The 24,364-nt window shown below is 51.8% G+C and overlaps 1 protein-coding gene across 1 annotated transcript; it reads left to right on the top strand.

Annotated features, from left to right (window-relative positions):
- Nucleotides 1-148: 148 nt before the first annotated feature.
- Nucleotides 149-23,145, top strand: ULK3 (unc-51 like kinase 3). Its single transcript, XM_082237406.1, has 16 exons — nt 149-822; nt 1,968-2,108; nt 3,552-3,672; nt 4,176-4,280; nt 5,412-5,555; nt 6,372-6,454; nt 7,313-7,468; nt 8,211-8,316; nt 10,770-10,810; nt 11,427-11,529; nt 14,378-14,442; nt 14,879-14,957; nt 15,941-15,981; nt 16,802-16,849; nt 18,192-18,258; nt 22,659-23,145. The coding sequence occupies exons 1-16, from the start codon at nt 457-459 to the stop codon at nt 22,673-22,675; spliced, it is 1,683 nt and encodes a 560-aa protein (XP_082093532.1). The 5' UTR covers nt 149-456; the 3' UTR covers nt 22,676-23,145.
- Nucleotides 23,146-24,364: the final 1,219 nt, after the last annotated feature.

Below are 24,364 nucleotides of genomic sequence, written 5' to 3' on the forward strand. Positions count from 1 at the left end.
CTAATGCACTGTTAATATTGGGAATTTGACAGGATGAAGCAGGTTTTGGCCAATGCAATTTTATTGCAACAACTAGGGCAACCCCACCTTTCTGATTGTTCTTAAGACAACTTCTAGAAGACCAGCACTTTTCAACATTTATTTAAAAACGTGTTGAATACAGTTACCCACAGGGACATGCTAAAAGCCACCGATCAAGAGCCACTCTTAAAATTAAAAGTTTAGTACCAAAGACAACCGATCACAGCAGAGGACGGGAGCCTGAAGCCGCTTCGAGATCGAGGGCGACGGACTTTCTTGCCATCGTTCGCAGGGCTGAGCTTGCGTCCAGTCCTCTTCCATTTTTTTTACCAAAGGGGCGCGCTTTCCAAAAGGGGAGTTCAGCATTTCGCAGCGAGGCTTATTCGGGCCAAAGCTGCTCAGCTTCTGCTGACGCTTCTATCCTCCGTCGACCAGATGCGAATCGGGGGGCGATCCAGGTCTCGCTTCTCCTCTTCCCCGCCCCGCTTTGCAGACGCGCGACCGCGGAGGCGGAGTTCCCACGAGCGCCGCCCCGCCTCGCCTCTGCCGCGGGTCGCCGCGAGGGGGCGCCCGAAGGTGCGCTTCTGCCGGCGCTGCTCCGCCTCCCGCGCCGCCGTTCCGGGAAGCCAGGCGCCCCCGCGGGGTCCCAGAGAGGGCCGGGTTCCGCTCGCCAGCCTCCGGGGGCCGCATGGGGGGGTCGCCGGGATGGCCGGCTGGGCGCCGCCGCAGCTGGAGGACTTCATCCTGACCGAGAGGCTGGGCAGCGGCACCTACGCCACTGTCTTCAAAGCCTACAGGAAGGTAGGGAGGGGAAGGGCCCCGGTTGGGGGGCGCGAGGTCCGGGGTTGGGGGGCGCAAATGCACGAGGTGCAGGGAGTCCCCCCGCCTGACCCAGAGGCCGCGGCGCGGAGCCTCCACGCCCGGGAGCAGCCTACCTAGAAGCAGCCGCGGCAGGGAGAGGACTTTCCCGGAAGCAGTTTGGCTGTCCGCTGTCGGAGGCAGGACGCAGGGGGGTTGATATTGGGCGTAGCACTAAAAGGAGACACCCGGAGTCAGGGGTCGGGAGAACCTCTGGCGCTCAGGATGTGGCTGAACTTCGGCTCCCAGCGTCCCTGGCCCTTGGCCGTGCTTGCTGGGGCTGATGGGAGTTGGAGTCCAACAGCAGCAGGAGGGCCAAAGCGTCCCCCATCGCTGCCCTGCATGGTTTGGGTCCCAGGTGTAACTTGACTGGTAGAGCATAAAATCCCTTCAGCAAAAGGTGGATTCTTGTGAGTGCATCCTTCACCTGAGTCTTAATTTTTTGGGCGTTGGGGCCACCCTGGAGGTTCCTTGCTTGCAACACTGGTTTTTGGGTCCAGGGATGGAGTCTGAGTCATCAAATCAGCTTTGAGGGGAAGGGGCAATAATCTCAGCAGTCTTTTAAGTATTTGCTGTGATCCTGTCCTGATCTCAGTTGATATCCCAATTTCTGCCCCAAGATATTCTCTTCTCCAGCCTGTCGCGCTCTCAGCACTCAGATATGGCCCTTCAGGCTTAAGGGCTTCCTCCAGCCCCCAGCCCTAGGTGACCCTCCTTAGCCCCCTCCTTAAATGTTTTCACCTGCCTGGAGTGAGCGTCCCTGTACCTCTTGCTCCCTTGGGTGGAGGGTGAAGATCAAGGGAATGTAGAAACTTCACTGTCACACAAACCTGTGTTTGTTGCTCTGCCCGCTTTGGCCTCTGACCTTGCCCATCAGTGGCCCGTGGCCTCCAGAAGCCTCTTCAGAAGGGAAGGCGGCCCCTGATGTGGAAAAGACATTCCCTCTCCTGATCTGAAGGAATGCCCATCTCCATAGCAACTTCCCTGGACCTCGCAAGACCTTCCCTGAGACTTCCACCGTCAGGACTGAAGGTGCTTGTGTTGCTGACGTTCGTTTGTGTGGTGTTGCGTGTTCTTTTCCTGGCTAGAAGGACGTCCGGGAGGTTGTGGCCATCAAGTGCGTCAGCAAGAAGAGCTTGAACAAGGCATCTGTGGAGAACCTCTTGACAGAAATCGAGATCCTCAAGACCATCCGCCATCCGCACATTGTGGAGTTGAAGGACTTCCAGGTGGGGAGGGGAGACCGGGCTGGGATGAGGTGTCAGCCAGGAGGACTCTGGAGCCTCCAGCTGGAAAACTGGGGAGCTTTTATTCCTCGGATGTGTGACTCATCCGATAAGGTGGGGAACCTTTGGCGCTCTGGATGTTGCTGAGATTTATGTACCACCATATCATACAGAAAACAATACCAAAGCAGTTTACAATAATCTCACTATATAAAAAAACACATTAAAAATATGAAATTGGAGACTGTCAACTAACTATCATGGAAAGATGTATTCTAAATTTCATGCATTAGCCTGGCAGAATAGCAAAGATTTCAGCAGGTGCTTAAAGGCTGAAACAGAAGGCAGTCCTTATCTTGGTTTAACAACCGACCTCTGGGAATTGTAGCTCCAAGAGAGGAATAGGGGTCTCCTAACAACGGGGTGCAGGTGGCACTGTGGTCTAAACCACTGAGCCTAGGGCTTGCCGATCAGAAGGTCGGCAGTTCGAATCCCCGTGATGGGATGAGCTCCCATTGCTCGGACCCTGCTCCTGCCCACCTAGCAGTTCAAAAGCACATCAAAGTGCAAGTAGATAAATAGGTACCGCTCTGGTGGGAAGGTAAACGGCGTTTCCGTGCGCTGCTCTGGTTTGCCACAAGCGGCTTAGTCATGCTGGCCACATGACCTGGAAGCTGTCTGCGGACAAGTGCCAGCTTCCTTGGCCAGTAAAGCAAGATGAGCATGCAACCCCAGAGTCGTCCACGACTGGACCTAACGGTCAGGGGTACCTTTACCTTTTTAACAACACTTAGCACCCCTTAAACTACAGTTCCCAGGATTGCAGGAGGTGGGGGGTGGGAGAGGGAAACCACGACTGTTTAAAGTGGTAGGATATTGCTTCAAATGCAGAGTGCAAAGCCGCCCCGGTGAAGCTAACTTAGCAAAAGTTATTACCTTTAATACCACCTCCATAAGTCAATTCCAAGTATGGTCCTCACACCTGGAAAATAAAAATGTCTCTGCCCTTTGTTTGCATGTGTCTACTATGGGGGTAAACTGAATGTCTCCTGGTGGGGGAGTTCCATGAGCCACAAGAATGCTTGCTTTGTGTCGCCTCCTTCCTGAGGATTGCAGTAGATGAGACACGTAGCAAGGGTGATAGATGCTCTGCACGATTAAAGCTATTTATGTGTTAATACTGGTTTGAGGCACCACTTTGCGGACTCTTGAGATTGACAGTGCAACTCTATTCATGCTTACTCAAAAGTAAATTCCTGAGTTTTCAATAGGGCACATTCACAGCTTGCTGTGCATAGGATTGCACTTAATGGCATCACCCAGCTGCTTCCACATTTGTGTTTGCATTCATAAGGACTAGGAACTTGCAGGCAGAGGAATGAACTTGGTGGAGATAGGACAGGGTTTGTCTTTCTAGAAGCCTGATAGCGCCTGTTTGCCTTTTAGTGGAACAAGGACTACATCTACCTGATCATGGAATTTTGTGCTGGGGGTGACCTGTCTCGCTTTATCCACGCACGGAGGATCCTGCCGGAAAAGGTGGCTCGCATTTTCCTACAGCAATTGGGTAAGGAGTTGCGAGGGGAAAGGAAAGTAATTTGGGGGTGGAGCTCATAGGTAGAGCGTACTGTTTGTGCGCAGGAAGTCCCAGGGTTAATTCCTGGCATCTCCACTTTAAAAAATCTCAGCCCATGGGGTTTGGATTCAAACTGTGCTCACAAACAGAGCTATTTCATCTGCAGAACAGCAAAACCATTTCCAAAGAGAAAACGTCCATTTGTGGGTGCGGCTCAAACTGTGCCTGCAAACTTTATTTGGTTGGAGAACCACGTTGCAAAATCCAGAGAAGTGTGGATTTTCAAAGGATCGCTGTGTTTCCCTTTACATCTTGGCTCGAGATTTGTGGAAGGAGGGAGTTGCATTTTCTCCCCTTTCTCTGTGCCAGAGAAAGGAAAGGAAATCTTGGAGGCAGAGGAGTCTGTTTTTTTGGGAAGGAGACTGTTGGCTGGAGAGGGATGCCTTGACAGTCCCCTGCCGCCTGCAACTGCTCTTTCCTGTTTGTCCCAACAGCCTGTGCCTTAAAGTTCCTCCATGACAAGAATATTTCCCACTTGGATCTGAAGCCTCAGAACATCCTTCTGAGCTCCTTGGATAAGCCTCACCTCAAGCTGGCAGGTTGGTGTGGGGCAGGGCTTGCCCCCCAGGCTCAGGGGGGCTTCTTTCGGGCTTTCAGGCCAGCAGACTCAGGTGCTCCTCTCCCCACACATTATTGTTCTCGTTCATGTGCCAATCTTTTATTTCAACCAGTCAATCCCAAAGGCTAGTATTATAGCCACACAGAGGGTCAGAGGTTCCCTGTGCCCGCTTTAGCTATTTCTGTACACCTTTTGGAGATATTTTTAATGTATAGAAATACTTAGGATAAATCATAATAGATACAGTGGTACCTTGGGTTAAGAACTTAATTAGTTCAGGAGGTCCATTCTTAACCTGAAACTATTCTTAACCTGAGGTACCACTTTAGCTAAAGGGGCCTGCTGTGCCGCCGCCGCGCAATTTCTGTTCTCATCCTGAAGCAAAGTTCTTAACCTGAGATACTATTTCTGGGTTAACGGAGTCTGTAACCTGAAGCGTATGTAACCTGAAGTGTATGTAACCCAAGGTACCACTGTAATGATAAAAAATTAAAAATACCAAATGCAACGAAGTAGAAAGCTATAGCAATATAGTTGCTGATAACTGTAACGTACAATGGGACATGGGTGGCGCTGTCAGTTAAACCACAGAGCCTAGGACTTGCCGATCAGAAGGTTGGCGGTTCGAATCCCCGCGACGGGGTGAGCTCCTGTTGCTCGATCCCTGCTCCTGCCAACCTAGCAGTTCAAAAACATGTCAAAGTGCAAGTAGATAAATAGGTACCGCTCTGGCAGGAAGGTAAACGGCGTTTCTGTGTGCTGCTCTGGTTCGCTAGAAGCGGCTTAGTTATGCCGGCCACATGACCCGGAAGCTGTACGCCGGCTCCCTTGGCCAATAAAGCGAGATGAGCGCCGCAACCCCAGAGTCAGCCATGACTCGACCTAATGGTCAGGGGTCCCTTTACCTTTACAATGGGCCTGATTAGGGCTAGCTTTCCCCACTCTGCAGCCAGCAGAAAATCCTAGGGAGATTTTCACCAGCCTGCTCAATCCCAAGTGTGGGATTTCTGGTTGCCTGTGGATACCAGGCCAGTTGATAACTGCAAGGTTACTATGTCATGCCCGATGACAGTTTTTCTGGGTCACCTTCCCCCTCCCCCCTCCCTGCCAGATTTCGGATTTGCCCAGCACATGTCCCCAAGGGATGAGAAGCACGTGCTGAGGGGCTCTCCACTCTACATGGCTCCCGAGATGGTGTGCAACCGGCAATATGACGCCCGCGTGGATTTGTGGTCCGTGGGGGTGATTCTCTACGGTAAGTCCATCCTTCAGTTTTGAGGGGAGGTTGGGGCTCCGTCTTGACTTCCCAGGCGCTGGCTAAGCTCCATGCTGGAACTGAGAGGCTGCGCAAAATGAATTGGGAGGACTGAATAATACACTCACAGAATTATGGAGCTGGAAGGGACCTCGAGGGTCATCTAGCCCAACCCCCTGTAGTGCAGGAATCATAGAATCCCTGACAGGTGGCCATCTGACCTCTGCTTAAAAACCTCTAACGGAGATGGAAATACCTATTCTAAAAAAACCACACATTGCATATTCTTATGTTCTGGATAAGGTGTAATGGGAATAAAATGGCAGAAAGTGCTGCGTGTAGCTGTGATCTCCGATGGGCTGGAATTTCGATTGTTCTTTTGAAGTCTAGAGCATACAAAGCCCTGCCTGTATCAGGGTTCTTTATTCCCCCTTTGCCAGCATTGAGGGCTGGAAACTTAGCTCATTTTTAAAAGGGAGAGAAGCAAGCATCTAGTTCTGCCTGCATTTGCTCTTGCCTAATCCTACATCCGCCTCCCTGCCCAGTTTCTGACTAGGCCCCTTCCTGCCTTCACTGGCCCCAAATGCTTCCATTTTTGTGGATGCTGGTGTCAATAACTGTAAAGCTGACTCTGGTATCCATGGCTACTCACCACAATGGCCTTTTCCCCTCTCCATCGGAGACTGTCTTGGGTTCTTGTGACAGTTGAGCATTGCTGAGCATTGGGGCTGCTGGGTGGTGGTAATTCAGCCTAGCATGCAACACACATGTGGCTCCCTGTCTTATTTGGGGATGGGGGCTTATTTCCCTTCTCAGAGGCTGTGTTTGGCCGGCCACCTTTTGCCTCCAAGTCCTTCACTGAGCTGGAGGAGAAGATCCGCAGCAACCAACCCATCGAGGTAACCTCGTGGCTCCTGGGGGTGTTGGTATTTGTGCAGTCCTGGGGAGGGACTGAAAGGAGGTTCTTTTCGCTGCCCTGCCATCCTGACGCCAACTCCTCCACCACCTGCCACCAGCTATTTAAAGATTCCCATCACAGTTCTTCCAACGTCCTGCCAAGATTGGTCCAACTTGACACACCTGTAGGGTTCAGTTTGCAGGCAGAGATTAATGTAACTTGGTCTGATCATCTCAAAAACGTCATTCAGTGGCTTGGCCTGGTTCAATCCAGACACAGGGCAGTGGCAAGAGGGGGACTGCTGTCAGGCAGAGTGTGGGGGGTTCTGCCTCCACCTGCCCCTAATTGGTCCTCAGACTTTTTGGGACCACTCCCTCCCCCCCTTGGTTCCACAGACTCACCCCCAGTGCCGCCGACCCTATACAAAGCAGAATTCAGAATAGCCGTTTGCATGACCCACTAAGGACGCAATAATACAAGAAAATTCAAAACAGCAATCATTAATTGCACATATATCTAAACAGTTTAGTTTAATTAATTCAACAAATCTGGCAGTCATTTACACCTCCAGGGTCCCCCTAGGAAATCCCACTGCCTGGATTAGACTGTAAGCTCCTTGGGGCAAGCACCTTCCTTTTCTCCTTTGGAAAATACACGTTACTCTCTCTCAAGAGCCTCGTGGCTATGAAAGTACCACCGTGTGCCAGTGGGCCCACAATCCTTTGCGTGGCACTCCTGCGTCCAGGAAGGGATTGCTTCCCCCGTCCCGTTTCCAGCTCAGCGCTGCCGGTGCCCAGAGGTGAGGTGAGGTTGGGAGCTTCTCTACCTGTGTCTCAGCCTTCTGCCTTGCCCCCCACAGCTCCCCAGCCGCCCCCGCCTCTCGCGGGAGTGCCGGGACCTCCTCCAGCGCCTGCTGAAGAGGGACCCCCAGCAGCGCCTCTCTTTCCAGGAGTTCTTTGCCCACCCCTTTGTGGACATGGAGCACATGCCCTGCTTGGAGAGCCTGGGCAAAGCGGTAAGAGGGCTAGAGAGAGCCTGCGGGGGGGGGGGATTTGCAGGATGTGGGTCTGGGTTACCAGTTGGGCACTGGAGCTGGTGAGGTGGGGGGCTGCCCTCTCCTCTGCAGGCATGAGGGCAGCCATCTGGCGACATAGAGGGGAACCGTCTTCTGAATGTGGGCATAGAAATGGGTCCATTTCCCCATCAGCCCAAACATTGCTTCCTGTCTCTCTTTGGGGGCAAGATCTTGCTGAGAATGCTGATTCTCAGAGGCAAGAGTTCCTGAACACAGAGGGACGCAGCTGTACAATTCCCTCCTCCAGACACTTAACACAGAGGAAGGGGGCCTGAGGGCCACATTGCCTTCTGGGCAGCTTTCCAGGGGCCGCATGCTGGCAGTAGGCAGCAGGTGGGACCCTCGGCTTTGGCTCACACCTGAATTCACCTGTTATTTTACACACCTCTCTATCCAGGCAAGCAAGAGGCGTCAGCTCCAACTCCAAGGACGCTTTCCAGCCAAGCAGAAGCATGGGGAGAGTGTGGGGCAGGACCAGGGAGTGGGGTGGCCTGGAGAGGGCCCAGAGAGGCTGATGGAGAGGCTTGGAGGGCCACATGTGGCCCCCCAGGCCTAAGGTTGCCTAAGGTTGTCCTTCCTCCGCTTCCATCCAAGCTGACCCTGCGCTTGGTCATTGAACCAATTCCCCTCTTCCATTCCTCCTCTCCCGCTTTTCTCCATTCTGCATCTCTTCCCTTTGCAGTCGTCTCTCGTGACGGAAGCGATAAAGAAGGACCAGGAAGGCGACGCTGCCGCCGCCCTTTCCCTCTACAGCAGGGCCCTGGAGTACTTCGTCCCCGCCTTGCGCTGTGAGTGGCCCAGAGGCTTTTGTTGTTCCCCTCTTTGCGAAACTGCCTTGCCCCACAATTGCCGCTCGGCTGCTTAGATTGGCAGAAGCAGCTTTGTTACGGGGGCCACAAAATTCCCATTCCATATTTGTAATAAATTGAACTTTTTATGGTGGCAACTCCTGCACTTTGGAACTCACTGCCTTCAGTGTACTCTTTTCGGCCCCTGCTAGAAACATTCTTGTTTAGACCAGGCTGCCCAGATGTTTAGAAAGGTGGTGCAAGTAAATCTGGGTTTAGTTTATTGTTGATTTTAATTTTTTGAAAGTTTTACATTATTGTTGTTAAATGTTCTTATTGGTCATTTTATCACCTTTTTTGTAAACTCCTTTGAGTTTTTTTGTTTTGTTTTGCTTTTTACAATCAAGCGGTACAGTGGTACCTCTGATTACATACTTAATTCATTCCGGAGGTCCGTTCTTAACCTGAAACTGTTCTTAACCTGAAGCACCACTTTAATTAATGGGGCCTCCTGCTGCTGCCGCGCTGCCGGAGCACGATTTCTGTTCTCATCCTGAAGCAAAGTTCTTAACCCGAGGTAATATTTCTGGGTTAGCTGAGTTTGTAACCTGAAGCATATGTAACCTGAAGCATATGTAACCTGAAGCGTATGTAACCTGAGGTACCACTGTATATACATTTTATGAAATAAATTAAATGAGAACAGCATATCTGTTTTCATATCCGGAGCTGCGTGTGTTGCCTCTCCCAAAGTCCACTTCTAAGGGGGGGCAAGTTCTTGCCCACAGCAGGTTGCATTCCTTGCCCTGCCTTCCTCTTCTTCTGTCCTTCGTAGGCAAGCAGGACGCATCAGAGACCGCCATCCGTCTTAATCCCGTTAGGACCTAAAATGAAATTATTACAAAGGGGAAGAAGGAGGAAGACAGGTGTGGTCCTATGCCCCATCCTTGACCATTTCCATGGGGCAGGACCCATGACATAGGATAGTGGCTCAGGGGAGATGGGCACATGCCCAAGGGCAAGGGGCTGGCCCGGCTGGCTAGCCAGAAGTGCGCTGTCTCCAGGAATTCCCTGTAGGAGTGCACATGTCCAGAGTGTTGAGGCATTCCCAAAGCAAAGGAAGGATTAGACTCTGATAATGAAAATACACACAGAGGCTTGAACCAGCAAGGCTCTGGGAGGAGTGCGCATAATAAGAATTCCTGTCCACCCTCCGGCCCAGGTCATTTTATTCACAAAATAACTTTTACACAGTGTTCATAAGAACCAATCAGATTTCCTCTGAGCATTTCAAAAAACCCCACATGGAACAAAGTTAGATCAGAAGAAATTCTTTTAACTACAAAGAAAATATTTCCTACTTGAGCATGCATGGTAACCCACAGTAAATAAAATAGGAAGTGAAGAGGAATGCTTTTAGGAAGGTCATAAACAGGAGTAAGGGACGCGGGTGGCGCTGTGGGTTAAAGCCTCAGCGTCTAGGGCTTGCCGATCGAAAGGTCGGCAGTTCGAATCCCCGCGGTGGGGTGCGCTCCCGCTGCTCGGTCCCAGCGCCTGCCAACCTAGCAGTTCGAAAGCACCCCCGGGTGCAAGTAGATAAATAGGTACCGCTTACCAGCGGGAAGGTAAACGGCGTTCCGTGTGCTGCGCTGGCTTGCCAGATGCAGCTTTGTCACGCTGGCCACGTGACCCGGAAGTGTCTCCGGACAGCGCTGGCCCCCGGCCTCTTGAGTGAGATGGGCGCACAAACCCCAGAGTCTGTCAAGACTGGCCCGTTCGGGCAGGGGTACCTTTACCTTTAAACAGGAGTAAACAGTATTTACCATCTCCTTGTGAACTCTCTTCCTGGTCCTAAGATTAACAAAACTAACAATAGCTACATCAAAGAAACTGCCTACTATCTTTTATGGCTCAGGATGCCTGATGAAGCAACTGGCAACTGGGCTGTGTACGTGACTTGTCAAGCAGAGAGAAATGGACAGTAGAGGAAATGGCCAGAGATGCAGAGGGTTGTGGGATTTGATCAGAAATTATTGTCAATGAATCGAACCCAGTCAACGCCATGCTTTCATAGCAGACACAATGGCTTGGTGCATATTTTATAATTCCTCATAGTAATCCCATCTGATCCCCACACTCTGGACATGTATACTCCTACAGTTCCCCTCCCCAGGATCTTTGCAAGGCCTCTGAAACATGGGGGAGTCTCTCCATCTCTGAGTCTGGGAGGAGGGACTCTGTTCTGAGCAGGAGGGGGGGGGCGCTTCTGCTTGCTTTGCCTACTCCAACCCCCTCCAGACACGGAGGCTGGTTGATGTCCGTCCGTCTCCCTGATGCAGCTCGGAGCTGACGATGGGAAACAGGGAGTTGTACTGGGACAGTTTCCCATTTTCTTCGCTCACTCCATGGACTTTCCCCTTCTCCCTAACCCGCCTCTGTCTTGCCACCCTCAGACGAAGTCGATGTCCGCAGGAAGGAGGCGCTCCGATCCAAGGTCAGTCCTCCTTTTCAACCAGTGGGAAAGCTGTGAATTGGGGCACCTTTGGGCCGAGCTGTAAATATTGGGTGGGTGCATGAGGTCATGGTCAGGGTTCAGCCAATGAGGGAGCAGAGCAGTGGCGGCTGGTGCTCATTGGGCAGAAGGCTGGGCGGTCAACGGTAGGCGGAGCCCATGACAGGCGGAGATTTGTTCTCGTTTTGACCGATTTAGCCCAAGAAGAAGAGCCGGAATTCAGGCTGATGCCTTGGAATCCATGTCAAGGCCCAGGCTTGCAGGCCTTCCTGAGATGTCACACCAACAGAACATAAGCAGAGCCCTTATGCTGGATCCGGCCAGTGGTCCATCTAGTCCAGAATCATCTTCTTGCAGTGACCTGCCAGAAGCCCTCAAGCCGGACCTGAGCCCAGCAGCACCTCTCCCTGCTTGTGGCTCCCAGCAACTGGCTCCCAGGAGCAGGCTGGCTCGGGCAGTGAAGGTAGAAGATAGCTTTCGTGGCTGGGAGCCGCAGGGCTGGTGCCACAACCAAGAAGGCCCTGGCAATGCCTGCTTTTCTCTTGCACCTCTGAGAATGAAATTTCATGACGGTGTCGTGTTGTTTCCTTGGGCTTAGGTGAGCGAATACATTTCCCGAGCGGAGCAGCTCAAAGCACTGGTTGCTTCCAACAACAAGGCCCTCCTTCAGCAGGGCTGCCCTGCCAGGGACATCTTGAAAGGTAATTTCCAGAGCAGAGGGCCGAGTGGGGCACAGGGGGCGGGGGGCAGGGGTCTTGTTTTTGAGAACAGCAGCCAAGAGCACTCTGCACTTTGCAACATGTTTTTGTTAGGAAATAGGAGTCAAACCAAAAGGCCCGATAGCTCCTTCACTTCAGGAATATATGAAAAAATATGGTTCTGGAACTGGAATATTAATAGATAACGTGTAAAACGTGCAGGGGTAAGCAAGGGAATAATAAAAGAATCAGCTGAACAGTGATTAAATTATAACAACACGACAAGACAGAAGAAGAAGAAAAAAAGAGATCACACATGGATGAAGGGGAACGGGGGGTATAGGGGAATTTGAAATTTATAATATAAAAGCTTTAATATAAAATTTCTAACTGCGTTGTAGTTGTTTACAGCAAAGAGAAGTTTAGAGTACCGGTAATTAGCTATATTTTAATTTAGTTAATTATGTAATAGGTTTATATTAGAAAATGAATATGGATGTTGAATTTGATGTTTGTAATTTTTCTTGTTTCGGTTTTGGAAATAAAAAATTAATGTCAAAAAATAAAAAAGGCCTGATAGCTCAATGGCAAGTCAGTGCCTGAAATCCTGGAGAGTCATTGCTGCTGGTCAGTAGATAATACTGAACTGGATGGAGCAATGCTCAGACTCAGCATAAGGCAGCTTCCTGGTTCCTAAAATGTTGCACTGCAGAGTGTTCCTGTTCCCAATCCTCAGCCTTGTCCTCCAGTCTGTTCTTCCTGCAGCCAAGTTTCCTCTCCTCCACCCAAGTCAATATTTTGTGTCCACTGAACGTATTCGGTTCCTGCTGGGCTGTTAATGGGGTTTCCTTTTCCCAAAGGTTTATTTTATATACTCCTGCAGGAATCTGAGGATTCGCACCAGCCTGCCGGTTCCCCCTCCTTGGCACAGCTGCTGTTGTTTCAGCTGATGAGAACTGGCAGTGAAAAAATTGAGGTCGCTATCGGTAGATATGAGGTGCAGGGAATATTTGACCCTGCAAATGTTGCTGAGCTGCAACTCCCGTCAGCTGCAGCCAGGCCCAGCCACGGCCAGGGATAATTAGAGTTGTAGCTCAACAACATCTGGAAGGCCAAAGGTTCCCTCACCTGCTACATGTGACGATAATGCCCCACGTGTGCATCACATGTAAAAAGAAGAAGAGCAAAGTCCCTTCCCCCTCGTGGAGCTTGCAGTTTAAAATTTGGCATGGGGAAGAGAACCAAAGTTGTGGGGAGCGAGATGGAGGCGAGTTTAAGCGGAAATAAGTAGTAAATTCAGCAGTAGTTAGCTGGGCTTCCTTTCAGTCAGGGATTGGGGTTAAGGGAAGGAAGAGGCTTCCAGATATGTTTCTAGACTCCAACTCCCATCATCCCTGATCATTGTTCATGCTGGCGGGGCTGATGGGAGTTGGGGAGGGCGTACTTCTCCCATTCCTGTGCTCTCTTCTCTAAAAGTTTTATGGGCTACTAGTGTTAACGGAAAAATCCAAGGGCTCCCTTGGACAAAAACAAAGACACCAACCAGGATAACATGGAGCAAAACAGCAGCCTGTAGGCTTGCCCTTTATTGAACTGTTGCAACAGGGTGCTCCCCTCACTTGCAGGAGAGAGGAAAGACCCAGAAAAATGGTGTGCAAGGTCTTATAAAGACTTTTGAAATTGCCACCCTGTAGATCAAGACCACCCCCAGAAACATCATACATACATCACAGAAAGGAGGGGTTGAGGGAGGAGTTGTGGTGGTAACCTGAGTGTCCTGTCACCTGGCTGGTTCCCCCTTTCCCCCTCCCCATGAGTTCTTTCCAGGGGACAGAGGGGAGTTTGCAGTAACCTCAGAGGGAAGAGCTGATTATTGTCCTTTGTTCCAGTTGTGCTGAGTGGCTGAATCCACTCCCATATGCAAGTTCTTTGTGATCTTGATGGTCTTCTGTCTAGGACCATTTCGGGTTGGCATAGCAACTGGGCAGGGTTCCTGTGGATGTGCTGGTATGCTCAGGAGATTATGGCTGCTCTGTATCAAACCTTCCCCATTTTGTAGTCCTTCCTTCATGGAGTAAAAAAGTGGAACAGTGGAAATCCGATGTATGGTTGATTTTCTATGAATTTATAACAGAAGCATAGCGTATGTAGTGTGTGAGTGTGTGTGACGTTTGTACAAACTGAATGATTTGGGGGGGGGGGGTCCTGCGACACTAGGGAATGCTTCCCAAAGTCAGTCTGTGGATGCCTTTTGTCTTTACAAATATGCTTTAGTAGCAGAGTCCCACCTATGCTATGGCCATCGGGAATTTCCTTTCCAAGGAAAACCAGCATATTTTGCTGCTGTTTCTAACAGCTAAGAAGCCTTCCCTTTCTAGTCTCTTAACTGCATGTGCTCATTGCGTTGTTTGCTTACCTCCTCTTGTTGCACACTCACTTGCAGGCACCTCCAACCCTGGTCTCATCCTTCCTGTAGGACACACAGCTGCTGGTCTCATTTTACAGATGGGCAAGTTGAGGCAACCTGTGGCTTAACCGTGTTGCCAACTACTTAGAGATTTTATTTGAAATATGAAGTAGTATAGCAAACCAGGACCACACCAGTGAGCAGGCACCTGGACTGGAACCTCTTCCTGTTAGGTTTTTTACTTGCAGGCGGATGTGTTTGAGGGGCTGTTGTGACTTGCAGAAGTTTCGAAAGTGCTGCCCTCTCCTCTGCTTGCAGCCCGAAGTGGTACAGCCTGCTCCATCCTCACAGGACTCTACCACCTTGCTTTGTCGCATCTGGATACCGCTTGGCCTTGCATATGCTGGGTCACACCCCTTATAATTTAATTTATTTTTTCTGCAGAGATGTCCAGGGACAAGCCTCGCCTCTACGCTGCTCTGGAGGTGGCGTCGGCCGCTGTTGCTAAGGTCAGTCACCAGAGGGGAGCAGAGAGTTGCTGATTTGTCATTGACCCCCAACCTCTGTCCTGAAATGAAAACTGGAGTCTAACATTGCATTGCCTCCCCCGTCCTTGGAGGCAAGGGAGTGTACCTGTCCCTGGGGAGGGGCGGCATGGAGGAGAGGGCTATTGATGGCTGCTGCCTCCACGGTCAGAGCCAGCGATGCTTATGAGTCTCAGTGGCTGGAACCCACAGGAGGGGAGAGGGCTGCTCTTGCGCATGATTCCTGCTTGCGCATTTCCCACAGACATCTGGCTGACCAGGGCGAGAGCAGGGTGCTGGAATAGATGGGCCCCCACCGGCCTGATCCAGTTCTTGCATGACATTCGTTAGGGGGAAGGTGGCTGTTTGCTCCTTTTTGAGCACTGAGGCCTGACGGAGCTGCTCTGTGTTTCTCTTCCAGGAGGAGGAGGGCAAAGATGATGGCGAAACCCTTGATCTCTACCAGCAGAGCCTGGGGGAGCTGCTGCTCATGTTAGCTGGTAAGGAGGGGGCAGCTTGTGGTGGGTGGGGGCTTAATGGGGGTGTAATTCAGGTAGCAAGGGACGCGGGTGGCGCTGTGGGTTAAACCACAGAACCTAGGACTTGCCAATCAGAAGGTCGGTGGTTCGAATCCCCGTGATGGGGTGAGCTCCCGTTGCTCGGTCCCTGCTCCTGCCAACCTAACAGTTTGAAAGCACAGCAAAAAGTGCAAGTAGATAAATAGGTACCGCTCCAGCGGGAAGGTAAACGGTGTTTCCGTGCGCTGTGCTGGTTCGCCAGAAGCGGCTTAGTCATGCTGGCCACATGACCCGGAAGCTGTATGCTGGCTCCCTCGGCCAGTAAAGCGAGATGAGCACCGCAACCCCAGAGTCGGCCATGACTGGACCTAATAGTCAGGGGTCCCTTTACCCTTAATACAGGTAGCCAAAACAACCCTGCTCTAGTAAAAGCCCTTTCCTTTAAATAAGGATTCCGTTCCCCAAAGCCTGCAGGAATAAAACTATTTTCACCTGCTGGTGGGAGGACATCAAGGAGGGAGCCAGTCCGGCTCCTCTAGGGAAGGAGTTCCAATGTTGTCTGGCAGCAGCCACCACCGAGAAGGCCCTTTCCCACGTCCCCACCAAGTGTGCCGGGGGACGACAACGAGAGAAGGGCCTCTGCGTGAGATCTCTGGGCGAGGCTACATGTGAGAGAAGACAGTCCTTCAGAGAGCCTGGGGCTAAACCAGAGAGGGATGTGTAAGGTCTCCTGTGCAGTCTAACCCCACCTTCCGGGATGGATTGATCGATTGCACTTCTCTGCCACTTTCCATTCAGTCAAATCCTAAAGTAGCTTACCATGTACAACGTAAGTCATATTAAAGACTTAACAAATCATCAGCAAAGCAACTACAATCCATAAAACACCATGAGCAAAAACATGCTAAACATCACAGTTACAGCACAAATCATATTATATGGTTTTCTTTCCTTCCTGCCTCCAGCTGAGCCTGCGGGAAGGAGACGGGAGTTGCTGCATGCTGAGGTCTGTATCCACCTGGTCCCTGGAGCTGTGATTGGTGCCTTTGCTGCTGCTGTTATTTAGAAGTGGGGGAGCCCTGCAGGATGTATTTGGGGAGCCAGGGTGCCCAGCAGGGGGCACTAAAGGGTGCAGGCGGCAGAATGGACGTGGCTCAGCTGTTGTGGACCTGCAGCAAAATGTTGCAGCGTGGGACACTCCCAGTCCAAGATTCCAGCCGCTGCATTCTACCCCCTGCAAACTTCAGACAGCAATCTGTCACTTCTGAGCTCCCTGTTGAACTTTTTGGGGGTTCCCCACCATCAGGGCATTTTTGCCCCGCTTTTATACTTCTGCAAGCCTTGGGGAAGCCTGCTGCCACAGTTCCTCGCGATTAGTGCCAGTTTGGCTACATAAATGATTGGCACTCACAGTGTGGACATTGGAAATGCAGTGGTGCCTCGCAAGACGAAATTAATCCGTTCCGCGAGTCTCTTCGTCTTGCGGTTTTTTCGTCATGCGAAGCATGGCTATTAGTGGCTTAGCGGCTTTAAGGAAAAGGAAACGAACTCGCAAGACATTTCCTCTTGCGAAGCAAGCCCATAGGGAAATTCGTCTTGCGGAACGACTCAAAAAACGGAAAACTCTTTCATCTTGCGAGGCATTCGTCTTGCGAGGCACCACTGTAGAAGGAATTGTTATATATATGGTGCCCCACCTTTTCTTCCGTGGGATTCGAGGTGCTGTGCAGGAGGGTTCCCATGTGGTGTGCCATCCTGCGTGACCCTCTGAACTGGGGCTCCTTCTTCTTTCCTCCTAATCTGACCGAGTGAATGACTGTTTGCAGATCCAGACACTGATGGGCCGAGCGGAATACCTGAAAGAGCAGATCAAGGTACAGGAGGGCACGTTGCGTTCTGTGGGGGCTGCAGTGAGGGCACGCCTGGGCATCACAGGGCTGGCAGAGGAGGCTTGGCTGGGGCAGGGCATGGAAAAATAGATTTGGGTGGTTTATTATTTCATAAGGTTTATACACTGCTTAATTGATTTTAAAAGCAACACAAACCCAGCCTCAAAGCAAAGATAATATTTTCTGAAGATTGGCTGAGTCACTGTAGGCTCTTAAGTGCCATAGAGTTGGAAGACCCCTCCTAATGCTGGAATCTCAAGGAAAGCATCCTTTGCAGAATCCGTGCTGTGGGAGCAAGGTGGCCTTTGGGCCTCCGTTCCTGCCTGGCACGTGCTTGTTCCCTGGGCTCGCTTCCCAGAGAAGCTCCTTGCCTTTGGAAGAAAGGCCTCCTTGGAAGCCCCTCTTGGCCTGGCGCAGGGGGAGGGGGCTGTGGGCCCTCCAGGCAACGCCAGACTCCCACAACCCCTGACATCCGCCTTGTTAGCTGGTGGGAGTTGGGTGTCCCCAGAGGGCCACCTGCCCCCTACCTGTCCCCTTCTGGAGATCCAATTCCGGAGCCCATTCCTTTGCGTGTTCAGAGGCAGCAGGCCATTGGCTGAAGCTCTGGAAGGAGGAAGGAGCCAGGGATTGGGAGCAGGAAAGCACTGTTGCCTTCACATCCTTCTTCAGAGAGCCAGTGTGGTGTAGTGGCTAAGAGCGGTGGACTCGCAATCTGGTGAACCAGGTTTGCGTCTCCGCTCCTCCACATGCAGCTGCTGGGTGACCTTGGGCCAGTCACACTTCTCTGAAGTCTCTCAGCCCCACTCACCTCACAGTGTGTTTGTTGTGGGGGAGGAAGGGAAAGGAGATTGTTAGCTGCTTTGAGACTCCTTCAGGGAGTGATAAAGCAGGATATCAAATCCAAACTCTTCTTCAAGAATATGCAGGTCCTTTTGAAATACTTTAAATAAATAAAATATTGCCGGCTTCCTGGCTCATTGGGCCGGCTGCTGCATGTGGGGCAGAATAGTGGCCCCCATGGACTTTGGGGTCTCACCCAGCAGGATTCTTCCTCTAGCCCTGCTGTCTAAGTGGAGTTTCCATATGCAGAAACAGCCTACCCCTCAATGTTAGTTGCTGTGTGTGGGTGGGTGTGGTGTGGTGTGTACTCCAGGGGGGAGAGCTGTTGCCTTCCTGTTCTCCTCATGGACATCTCAGAGGCCCGGATAGAAACATGATCCTGGTCTTAGATGCGCCCTTGCTCTGATCCAGCCAGGCTCCTCTTGTGCCCTCATTGAGATCAGAGGAGACAACCCACCTCCCTCTCTTCCTTCTCCTTTTCCTCCAGATGAAGGAGTCGCAGTGGGAAGCGGAAGCCATTGGCAAGGAGGGGATGCTGGACTCTGTGAGAAGCTGTGAGTGCCCGTTCACTTCCTTACCAAGTCTTGGCTGGGTTCTGTTGGTGTTCTTTATTCATAGACTCATAGAACTGTGGGTCCCCCAAGGGGCGTCTAGTCCAACCCCTGCAGGGCAGGAGTCTCAGCTAAACAATCCCTTACTGTATTTCATAGAATCCTAGAATGGTAGAGTTGGAAGGGAGCACAAGGGTCATCTATGTATGTTTCCGAGCACAATTCAAAGTGTTGGTGCTGACCTTTAAAGCCCTAAACGGCCTCGGTCCAGTATATCTGAAGGAGCGTCTCCACCCCCATCATTCTGCCCGGACGCTGAGGTCCAGCTCTGAGGGCCTTCTGGCGGTTCCCTCACTGCGAGAGGCCAAGTTACAGGGAACCAGGCAGAGGGCCTTCTCGGTAGTGGCGCCCGCCCTGTGGAACGCCCTCCCATCAGATGTCAAAGCGATAAACAACTACCTGACATTCAGAAGACATCTGAAGGCAGCCCTGTTCAGGGAAGTTTTTAATATGTGACATTTTAGCGTATTTTTCATCTTTGTTGGAAGCCGCCCAGAGTGGCTGGGGAAACCCAGCCAGATGGGCGGGGTACAAATATTATTATTATTATCTAATCCAACTCCTTGCAGTGCAAGAATCTTTCACTCAACGTGGGGCGCAAACCCATGACCCTGAGGTTAGAAGTCTCATGCTTTACTGACTGAGCTCTTCCTCAGGGTTATCATAAAATTCTTGCCTCCCAAAGCATTTCACAGCAGATATTTATACTTTAAAAAACAGAAAGTGACCATCCACGGCTACTAACCCTGATGGCTTTGTTCTGCCTCCTGCTGGCTACCTTTTACCTCCACGCCCAGAGGCAGGAAACACTTCTGAACAGTGGCGTAGCATGGGGGGTGCAGGGGGGCCCGGCCGCACCGGGCGCAACATCTGGGGGTTAGGGGGCGCAAATCCACGGGTTAGGGGGCGCAAATTACTTGCCTTGTCCCGGGTGCTGACAACCCACGCTACGCCACTGCTTCTGAATCCTAATTGTTGGAAACTGCAGGAGAGGAAAGTTGCCCTTGTGCCCAGATCCTTCTTGTGGGCTCCCCACGGGAATCTGGCTGACCCCTGTGAGAGCAGGATGCTGGGCTCAGTGATGGGACACGGGCCAGATCCGGGGCTCTTCTTGCATTCTTTTATGCAGGACAAATTTTCATTTTCGTATAGCTGTTCCCGAAAGCAAGCCAGAACGAAGGCTCAGTAAGGGCCAGGCATCCTCTCACCTCCCTGGGAGATTTGTGCAAGCAAATCGGGGCGGATGCTGGACTGAGCAGGCCTGGTGCCCGCTGGGACTTTCTGGGCAAAAGGCAGGGAGGCAGCCAGAGTTCATGAGAGGTGGAGCTGGCTAATTCTAGCTTTGAGTCCGCAAGGGGCAGCACTCATAGAGTTGTAGCATTGTAGCATCACAAGTGAAACATCCTGGACAGCAGGGCACTGAGACTAAGGAGGAGACTGACCGCCATGGCCACGTACCTGGGCTAGTTGGAAAGTAAGAAGAGAGGCAGGTGTGGGCTGACCGAGAGTGGCGAGGCAGTGTGCCCTTCACCCAAATGGCCTCCGCTGAGCAGGGAATCTGGGGGAGCCCAGAGAGACACAGAGCTGCAATCCTGCAGCCCAGCCCAGTCTCCCCACTTCCGGGTTCTGGCCCTGCCTGCCACCACCGACGCCTGCCCTCCCAAGCGAATCTGCAGGCCGGTTTCGAAAAACAAAGTTCCCCCATCCCTGCTGCAGGTCTTCTGGGGTGAACAGCTTGCACGTGTGCTCTTTTGAGTGGAAGGGGATGGGGTCAAGCGCCTCGTGCAGGTGTGCAAACGATCCTTTTATTTTGCTTAACGTCTCAGTTGAGGGTTGAGTCTGCAGACTTCATAAGATGAAAGCAAGGGTTGCCCAGCCCCCCCCCAGTAAGCAGAACAATTTTTTCCATTGCAGGGGGGGCTGGGTGTGTGGAGAGGAAGAGTAGGGTGGGCGGGTTGTGAGGGGGGTGTATGTGTGTTACTATATAGACAAAAACTATAGGAATGGCAGAGCCCCCATTTCAGTGCTCTGCTGTGCTAAGTGGAGTAGAGCAAAATCCTCATGGGGGAGCAGATCAGACACAGCAGGGCTGTGAGGTTTCTGGGGGGGAGGGGGAGGGAGGTGGCCGCATAGTTCCTCCTTCCCAGGGAGGCAGGAGATCTCTTTGTGTGTCTCCTTCCAGCTTGGGCGGGGTCTGCAAGTCGCCCCTCCCCTCTTCCCCTTTTGAGCTTGGCTGGTTAATTGGAATTAACTGCCCTGTCGGTCCTCTCTCCCCACACTTTCTTTCCCGCAGCTGGGCCTCAGGAGCATTGGCCGTCCCCAGGGGAAGAAGGGGCAAAGAGACCTTTTCTTCTCACTGCCAAATGGCCTGGAAACTATAAATCCTGGGAGCAGGGGCCGTGTCTGTCCACCCAGGCATTTGCACGCTTATTGAATCCGGGGTGGGGTGGGGGGAGTCCTCACTCTGTTTTGCCCAGGGGGGTGGGGGGCAGGCAGGTGTCCAGAAGGACCCAGAGAGACAATCCTTTGAAGTGGGGGGGGGGGAATCCTTTCCCCAGGAGCAGCCACCATGCTAGGCAAGCAGCAGTAGTGGGGATTTGCTTTTGTTATTATTTTTATCAAAGCAAAATGCATTTTATTTTGGGGGTGGGGGCAGAAACATTCAGCCTCACATTTGACACGGAAATCTCCCCAGAGGCTCAGAGGGCGCGTTTTATGATGATGATGGGGATGGTTTATCGTTTTAATCCTTCATCTTTGCTTGCCGTAAGCTCCTGAGCCTGGGAGAAGTCAAATGAGGTGGGGGGGGGGGGGTCCCGGCTGGCGGCAGGACCTTCATTCCCGGCCTGAGCTTGTGAATGGGCTTCCGGGCTTAGTGATATCCCCTTGCCAAGTGGCTGCGTGTCAGTTTCACAAAAACAACCCCGGCTGACTTCTCTGGTTCATTCCCATAACAAGGTGCAACAGTTAATTGCATAAGGAAATTTGCATTCTGCATCGCAGGGGGCTGGACTAAATGACTCTAGGTGTCCCTTCCACCTCTGCCATTGCTACTTCCCCTTCCTCTACAGCAGCCTTCCCTGTCTATTTGTTTTTGGTTTGGTCACCATGGGCAGTATTCAGTGCCAGTCCTACTCAGAGTGGACTCACTGAAGTTAACGAGGAGGGCTAACTTAGGACCATTGATTTCAGTGGGTCTACACTGAGCAGGGCTTAACAGTCCCATTGCTTCCTTGGCCAGGGTGGTGGTGGTGGTAGGTAGCTAATACAGAATTACAAGGGAAGCCTGCTTCAAAACATTGTTGTGTAAAGACACACCTGCTTATGGTGAGAGTCAGCCATGCCCTTGTGCATGACACTCCGTTCTGTACCCATTCCTCCCTCAATGTTCCCACCTTCTGTGAGTTGCAGCCAGGCTCCCCCAGATGTGCTGTTTTGTTTTTCCAGGATAATCATTATTGGTTTTTTGATTACATACTATACATACACATACAGTCATACCTCGGGTTACAGGCGCTTCAGGTTGCGTTTTCTCGGGTTACAGACCGCCGAAACCCAGAAGCGCATGCACAGAAGCACTAAATTGCTCTTTGCGCATGCACAGAAGCGCCGAGTTGCAACCCGCACATGCGCAGACGTGCCACTGCGGGTTGCGAATGCTGTGGGTTGCAAACGTGCATCCCGCACGGATCATGTTCGCAACCCGAGCATCCACTATATTGCATTACATTTTACATTTATACTTGCTCCTAGGAGCAGGTGTGCTGTGTTTCAAGGAGGGAACAAAGGGAGGAAGAGGAGAAAAAACCTCCTTCTTGCAGGAAAGCAAGTATGTCAGGGAGATCCATTTGGCCCTGAGCAGAGCAGCTTTCCACATACAGAGCTGTTCTTGAAATAATCATTTATCCCTTATTAAACTAATGATTATAAAATAACAGTTAAAATTTTGCCTCAAATTTTACTGCCCACGTCTTGAGCAACAGCGGGGAGCCTCAGGCCCAGGATGTGGCCCTCCAAGCCTCCCCGTCTGGCCCTCAGGGACTCTCCTGAGCCACAGCCTCCCTGGCCCTGCTTTGCACCTGGCTAGAATGTGCCCCTGAACTCAGAGCCCCTTCCTTCTCTGGCGAAATTAGCATTAACTGCTAGGCCTGCTTTCCCCTGGCTCCGCCCACCACTGACATGCGGCCTGTAAAAGGTTGCCCAGAAGGGAGCGTGGCCCTGGAGCTAAAGAAGAGTCCCCTGAGATTGCTGCGTCTGATTTGAAAGTAGGGATTTTCGTTTTCAAACAAAGGTGTGGATTTATTTGGATGCTAGTCAGCCTCTTTGTGTTTTCTCTTCTGCAGCCTGTACCTTGCAGTAGTTGTCTGGATGGTGCCCAATGGATTCAGCCCCACGAACAACAGACAGTCCTCTTGCCTGGACACAGTTTATGCACTGAAGATTCGCGGTGGCTGTTGGCATGGAATTGGGTTTGGGTTTTGAACACACACACACACACACACACGGAGGGAGCATTCTTTGTTAAGTGTGAGGTTATTTAAACGGTCATTGCTTGTATAGTGTAATTAATTTATATACTGCGAATTGTAATTTTGTTGAGCAGCGTTAAGTCTAAGTGGGGGCTCCTCTAAGCATTTTAATGTACAGGAATTAAGCTCAGGGCAACCACATGTGCAAAGCATGGAATCAAGAGGGGGGCTTTTGAGGGTCTGATTGTATGGGGAGGGTCTTTGCTATAGGGATTGGGGTTTTAGGTTCTCTGGTAGGGGGAAGAGCAGGGCTCACACTGAGCACATTACTGTCTTCACCTATAAACTGCTTTCTACTTCATGCCCTCGAGAGAGATGTGTTTTCCACCAATTTTGTTAAGCCCAGGTCATGGGAGGGGAGGGACGTGTTCTGTTCAGAGAAAGAGCTTGATTAGACTTTTTCCCCCAAGAGGAAGGAAACTGCTGTGGTTACATTATCCACTAACTGGGACGCCCCACAGTGTTTTATTGCTGGTGGGGAGAAAGGGAGGGGGCTTGTAGAAGAAACTGAGCATAGGAGGCTGCCTTCATGTAGTTAGACAATGAGTCTGTCCAGCTTAGTATTGTCTGCACTGACCGGCAGCTGCCACCCAGTATTCCAGGTGGCGGAGTGGGGAGGTGTCTCACCCCGCCCTTCCTGGAGATGAACCCGGGACCCAGTGGCGTAGCCTGGGGGGTGCAGGGGGTGCTGGCCGCACCAGGCGCAACATCTGGGGGTTAGGGTTAGGGGGCGCAAATCCACGGGTTAGGGGGCGCAAATTACTTGCCTTGCCCCGGGTGCTGATAACCCACGCTACGCCACTGCCGGGACCTTCTACACGCAGAACGCCTGCTCAGCTGTGAGGCCCTTTCCCCACACGGGGGCAGCGGGGAGAGACGGAAAGGCCTTTGTTTTGCCTTGGCTGGGCCACAAAGGCTGCTGTAGCAAAGAGGCAGCCGGGTCCATCTGCCTTCTGTGCTCCCAGGGCGCTTGCAGGAGGTTATTAATAGCGCTCTGGGAGAACCTTGCCAAGACCCGGCTCGTCTTGGCCACAGATGATGGAGCCCCCCCCCCCCCCGTCATGGTCGGAGAAGCTTTTGATTTGTCTCCCTTCCACTCTCCTCCTCCTTTCCCCACCCCCCTGGAAGGCGAGGATGGGCAGTCCCCCTCCCCCTTAACATCTGGCTTGTGCTGCTTTCCAAGACCCTCCAGGTCTCTAGCGAGACTCCGCTCTGGAGTCGCAGCTCAAAGGAAGCAGAGCGACAGCAAAGATGATCCTCTATGAAATCCTCTGCAGAAATCTCACCCAGGGTTGCGGCCGGCGTGAAGGGGGGCTTGTCAAGGTGTCCCTCCCTGAGTTCAACACCGTCGTAAAGCATCATTTCAGCGGCACTAACCAATGAGCAGTTTACACCTTTCGTCCGGCGCAATTAGTCCCCTCGGCTGCTACCTTATTTTACACCATCAGCGAGTCAGAAGTGCTACACCTGCAGTTCTCTCCGAAGCTTCTGCAGCAGGAACTCCTGCGGTCTCCAAAATG

The sequence above is a fragment of the Podarcis vaucheri genome (assembly GCF_965113315.1).
Source record: "Podarcis vaucheri genome assembly, chromosome: 9".
Lineage (NCBI taxonomy): Eukaryota > Metazoa > Chordata > Lepidosauria > Squamata > Lacertidae > Podarcis > Podarcis vaucheri.